Raw genomic sequence first — 5,573 nt, forward strand, 5'->3', positions numbered from 1 at the left:
AGTTTTTAGACCTTGAAAATATCTGAGGTCTCTTCAGTAGAAAATTTGGATCAAAACTCAAAAGTAAAAGACCTCAAATATTTAATTAAAATATAATTAAATCACAAAAAAATCTTCCTTCAATATAAAGAGGATTTAGTAATTAAATCACAACAAACCCCCCCAATGTAGTGATTTTAGAAAGTGAATTTATCTTGGATTTATTCTCTTTGCTCTTAACATTAATGTAGTAAAATAAAATCGTGATCTAAGGAATTAGAGTGATTTTTATAGGAAGTAAATATTTTTGGAATCATTTATTCAGTATAGAAAGAAAGAAAGAAAAACAAAAATGGAAATAATGAAAACTTAAAACGCGTCAAAATAAAAGGTAGAAAAAAAAAAAAAGTAAAATCCGACCAGAGTTAATAGAGGCGCGTTCTTACTTTTTATTTTTATTTTATTACCTTTCTCCATAAAACGCTTCAAACTGTAAGTAAATAAATAAAAAAAGGGTCAGCTCCGTGTATTTGTTTCCCGGCGGCGTTCCACCTTCGTCTTCGCTGTCTCGCCGCGTCTTAATCTTTTTTCTACTTCAGTAATAAGATCTTCTGTCTTAATTTCTCTTCTCTCTATTCTACCAAAATCTTGGCAATTTTATTTACTTACTTTTTTTTGTTTCTTTGTTTTATATATATATATATATACAGAAGTTAAGATCTTTGAATATAAAAATTGGGTTTTTGGGGCTAATCGTTTGCTATCATAACGTGTATTAGTTAAGCAGAGGAGTGCTTAAGTATTTGTTCACACGACTAAGTCTTTTTCTCCTCCTCTTCTTCTTCTTCTTCATCTTCCCTCTCTCTCTCCCTTTCACTATCGCTTCTCAATTTATCAAATACCTCATAATATCCAGTTGGGTGGCACGACACGACCGCGTTGAATACTTCATACAGATTTGTTAAAACGAAAGCGTTCTTCTTTTATCAAACCCAAAAGATCTGAGTTTCTTCTTCTTCTTCTCTCTTCCTCTGTCACAGACGAGCTCTTAAGGTATTCTTGTCAGCGAATCGTGTGTTTTTAAATTAATGTTCTTTTTCTTATTAAGTTCGTGGTGGGATCGTCTCTCTTACTTTTGTCTGAATGTCAAAAAGCTTGTCCTCATCTTTGTCTTTCTCTCTCTCTCTCTCTCTCTCTCTCTTTTGTTTTTGAATTTGCTGAGAGAAAGATGTGTGTTGTTGTTTTCGAGATATTCTCGGATTTGAAAGTTTGAAACTTTGTTTTAGTGTAGTCGTCTTCTTGATAGCTTTTAAAAGGTGATGATGCCTTTTTGTTCTAGTTTGAGTTTTCTGATTTGAATTTTTTCTACAAAAGCAATGATTGTCACCTTTTTTTTTTTTTAATGATGAGCTTGTTGTTGATTGAAGCCTTTAGTAGAGATCCATGGATTGATCTGTTTTCTCTTTGTTGATGTTTTGATTGCAATTAAGATGTCTTTGTGTTTCCTCTTTTGCTGACTTTATTGCATCGGTTGTTTGTTTTTACTTCTTTCTTCAGGGATCTACTGAGGTAGATCAACAACAATGGCATCTAATAGCCAATTCAGTAAAAGCCGATCAAATCTTTCAAACAACTCTGATATTCAAGAGCCTGGAAGGCCACCTGCTCCTACTTCAGTCACATTTGCTCGTAGAACTCCATCTGGTCGCTATGTTAGTTACTCCAGGGACGATCTTGACAGCGAGTTGGGTAATCAAGATTTCATGAACTATACAGTTCACATCCCTCCAACTCCAGATAACAACCCAATGGACCCTTCCATTTCTCAGAAAGTCGAAGAGCAATATGTCTCTAACTCGATGTTCACCGGCGGGTTTAACAGCGCTACGAGGGCTCACGTTATGGACAAAGTGATTGAGACTGAGACTAGCCATCCTCAAATGGCTGGCGTTAAAGGTTCCTCTTGCGCTATCCCTGGCTGTGATGCTAAGGTTATGAGCGATGAGAGAGGTCAAGATCTTCTCCCTTGTGAATGTGACTTTAAAATCTGTAGGGACTGCTACGTAGATGCGGTCAATACAGAGGGTAGGATCTGCCCCGGGTGTAAAGAACCGTACAAGAACACGGATTTGGCTGATCAGACTGATGAGAACGGTCAGCAAAGGCCTATGCTGACTCCGGGTGGTGGGTCGAAGATGGAGAGAAGATTGTCGTTGATGAAGTCAACTAATAAATCAGCTTTGATGAGGAGTCAAACTGGAGATTTTGATCACAACAGGTGGTTGTTTGAGACTAGTGGAACTTATGGTTATGGGAATGCTTTTTGGACAAAGGATGGGAATTTCGGGAGCGGTAAAGATGGAGATGGAGATGGAGATGGTGAGGGTATGGAGTCTCATAATTTGATGAGCAAACCGTGGAGACCGCTTACTAGGAAGCTGAAGATTCCTGCTGCTATCATTAGTCCATACAGGTAATAAAAGACAAGTGTATTGTTTTATTATTATTGTTTAACTTTGCTAAATCCAATTCTCTAAGATGTTTTCCTTTTTCTTTGTTGTAGGCTTTTGATCTTGATCCGTGTAGTTGTTCTTGCATTGTTCTTGCATTGGAGGATTCAACATCAAAACCAAGACGCTGTATGGTTATGGGGAATGTCTGTGGTTTGTGAGCTTTGGTTCGCCTTTTCTTGGCTTCTTGATCAGCTTCCTAAGCTATGCCCGATTAACCGTGCCACTGATCTTGAAGTCCTCAAGGAAAAGTTTGAAACGCCAACAGCCAGCAATCCGACCGGGAAGTCAGACCTTCCTGGATTCGATGTGTTTGTCTCTACTGCAGATCCTGATAAAGAACCTCCTCTGGTCACTGCTAATACCATTTTATCAATTCTAGCTGCGGAATATCCTGTTGAGAAGCTTTCTTGCTATGTATCTGATGATGGAGGTGCGCTTCTTACGTTTGAAGCCATGGCTGAAGCTGCGAGCTTTGCAAACATTTGGGTTCCTTTTTGTCGTAAACATACCATCGAGCCGAGGAATCCTGACTCTTACTTTAGCTTAAAGAAAGATCCTTACAAGAACAAATTAAAGTCTGACTTTGTGAAAGATCGAAGAAAGGTTAAGCGTGAGTTCGATGAGTTCAAAGTCAGGATTAACAGCTTGCCTGCTTCTATCAGGCGACGTTCTGATGCTTATCATGCTAGAGAAGAAATTAAAGCCATGAAGATGCAGAGACAGAACAGGGACGATGAGCCTTTAGAGCCAGTAATGATTCCAAAAGCTACATGGATGGCTGATGGTACTCACTGGCCTGGCACTTGGTTGACTTCAGCTAGTGATCATGCTAAAGGTGACCACGCCGGTATCATTCAGGTATAAAGCCTTCTTCTACTTTCTTTGAAGTTTTCAAGATCCATAGATTCAAGATGTTACTTTCTTCAATGTCTCATTTTGTTATCGCATATTATTGATCAATGCAGGTGATGTTGAAGCCACCGAGTGATGAACCACTACATGGAGTATCCGAAGGGCTTCTTGATCTAACCGATGTGGATATTCGACTCCCACTCCTAGTCTATGTATCTCGTGAGAAGCGACCGGGTTATGATCATAACAAGAAAGCTGGAGCCATGAACGCCCTAGTCAGAGCTTCTGCGGTTATGTCAAATGGACCATTCATACTCAATCTTGATTGTGATCATTACATATACAACTCTGAGGCACTGAGAGAAGGTATGTGCTTCATGTTGGATAGAGGCGGGGATAGGCTTTGCTACGTTCAGTTTCCACAGCGGTTCGAAGGTATTGATCCGTCTGATCGATATGCTAATCACAACACTGTCTTCTTTGACGTCAACATGAGAGCTCTTGATGGGCTTATGGGTCCAGTTTACGTTGGAACCGGTTGTCTCTTCCGAAGAATCGCACTTTACGGTTTCAATCCGCCTCGAGCCAAGGACCATTCCCCAAGTTGCTGGAGTTGTTGTTTTCCTCGTGGCAAGAAGAAGAAGAATATTTCTGAAGAGAACATAGCTTTGCGTATGAATGATTACGATGACGAAGAAATGAATCTTGCTCTAGTCCCGAAGAAGTTCGGTAACTCAACGTTCCTCATTGATTCAATCCCAGTAGCTGAGTTCCAAGGCCGGCCCCTCGCGGACCATCCATCAGTTAAAAACGGGCGCCCGCCCGGTGCACTCACTATTCCGAGAGAGCTTCTTGATGCAACTACCGTAGCAGAAGCCATTGCTGTTATCTCTTGCTGGTACGAGGATAAAACTGAGTGGGGATCACGTATCGGATGGATTTACGGGTCAGTCACTGAAGATGTTGTCACTGGTTATAGAATGCATAACCGTGGCTGGAAGTCGGTTTACTGTGTGACGAAACGTGATGCTTTCCGTGGCACAGCTCCTATTAACTTGACGGATAGGCTTCACCAGGTTCTACGTTGGGCTACTGGCTCGGTTGAGATCTTTTTCTCCCGTAACAACGCTCTTCTCGCTAGCTCGAAGATGAAAATACTCCAGAGGATAGCTTATTTAAACGTTGGTATCTACCCGTTCACATCGATCTTCCTCATCGTCTACTGTTTCCTCCCTGCGCTCTCCCTCTTCTCTGGTCAGTTCATTGTGCAGACGCTCAACGTCACTTTCCTAGTCTACCTTCTCACCATCTCCATCACTCTCTGCTTACTCGCGCTCCTAGAGATCAAATGGTCTGGAATCTCACTCGAGGAATGGTGGAGAAACGAACAGTTTTGGCTCATTGGAGGAACAAGCGCTCATATCGCAGCTGTGCTTCAAGGTTTGCTTAAAATTGTAGCTGGAGTTGAAATCAACTTCACACTCACTAGTAAATCAGGAGGAGATGATGTTGACGACGAGTTTGCTGATTTGTACATCGTGAAATATACTTCGCTTATGCTCATGCCCATTTTGATCATTATGGTGAATTTGATTGCCATTGCGGTTGGATTCAGCAGGACGATTTACAGTGTGGTTCCTCAGTGGAGTAAACTGATTGGAGGAGTGTTCTTTAGTTTTTGGGTTTTGGCACATCTTTATCCATTTGCTAAAGGTCTTATGGGACGAAGAGGAAGAACACCAACGATTGTGTATGTGTGGTCTGGTCTTATTGCCATTACCATTTCTCTTCTTTGGGTCGCCATTAATCCTCCGGCTGGTAATACTGAAATCGGAGGAAACTTCAGTTTTCCATGATAGGTTGTGTGAGTTCTTCTCAAGAATCACAAACAAGAAAATTAAACTTCTCTTTTTTTTTGGTTGTATTATTAAAACACACATTCCTTTATTAGATATTCTTTTTGTTTTGTTTCTCAGTGAAGGAACTTAGTTTCTCTCGTCGTTGTCTTTATTTTTGTTTTTGGTTCTCTTGTTGTAACATTTATATATGACATGGATGTTTTGCACATTACATTTGTTCATCTTTTTATGCAACGAGACAACTTTTGTTTTACTTCTTTTTTTTCTTTTACTTCTTGTAATTTGCAGCAAGTAATTAATCTTTGATTTGTGGCGGAACTAAACAATCTGTTACTACTAAAGCCAAAATCATAGTAAAACAAGAAACCAA

At 40.1% G+C, this 5,573-nt stretch overlaps 1 protein-coding gene across 2 annotated transcripts; it reads left to right on the top strand.

The window, feature by feature from the left end:
• LOC104769980 (cellulose synthase-like protein D2) lies at positions 472–5,456 on the top strand. Of its 2 annotated transcripts, none has more exons than XM_010494322.2 (4): positions 472–1,032; positions 1,537–2,452; positions 2,543–3,350; positions 3,458–5,456. In XM_010494322.2, the coding sequence occupies exons 2-4, from the start codon at positions 1,563–1,565 to the stop codon at positions 5,198–5,200; spliced, it is 3,441 nt and encodes a 1,146-aa protein (XP_010492624.1). In that variant the 5' UTR covers positions 472–1,032; positions 1,537–1,562; the 3' UTR covers positions 5,201–5,456. The 2 variants fall into 2 exon arrangements, with proteins under 2 accessions (XP_010492624.1, XP_019097838.1); XM_019242293.1 differs by lacking the exon at positions 472–1,032 and adding an exon at positions 1,117–1,295.

This window comes from Camelina sativa, chromosome 20 (genome assembly GCF_000633955.1).
Source record: "Camelina sativa cultivar DH55 chromosome 20, Cs, whole genome shotgun sequence".
Classification (NCBI taxonomy): domain Eukaryota; kingdom Viridiplantae; phylum Streptophyta; class Magnoliopsida; order Brassicales; family Brassicaceae; genus Camelina; species Camelina sativa.

Coding starts and splice junctions, on each gene's coding strand:
- LOC104769980 (XM_010494322.2), top strand. CDS start 1,563: ATGGCATCTAATAGCCAATTCAGTAAAAGCCGATCAAATCTTTCAAAC. Junction 2,453..2,542: donor GCTATCATTAGTCCATACAG/GTAATAAAAGAC, acceptor TCTTTGTTGTAG/GCTTTTGATCTTGATCCGTG. Junction 3,351..3,457: donor ACCACGCCGGTATCATTCAG/GTATAAAGCCTT, acceptor TGATCAATGCAG/GTGATGTTGAAGCCACCGAG.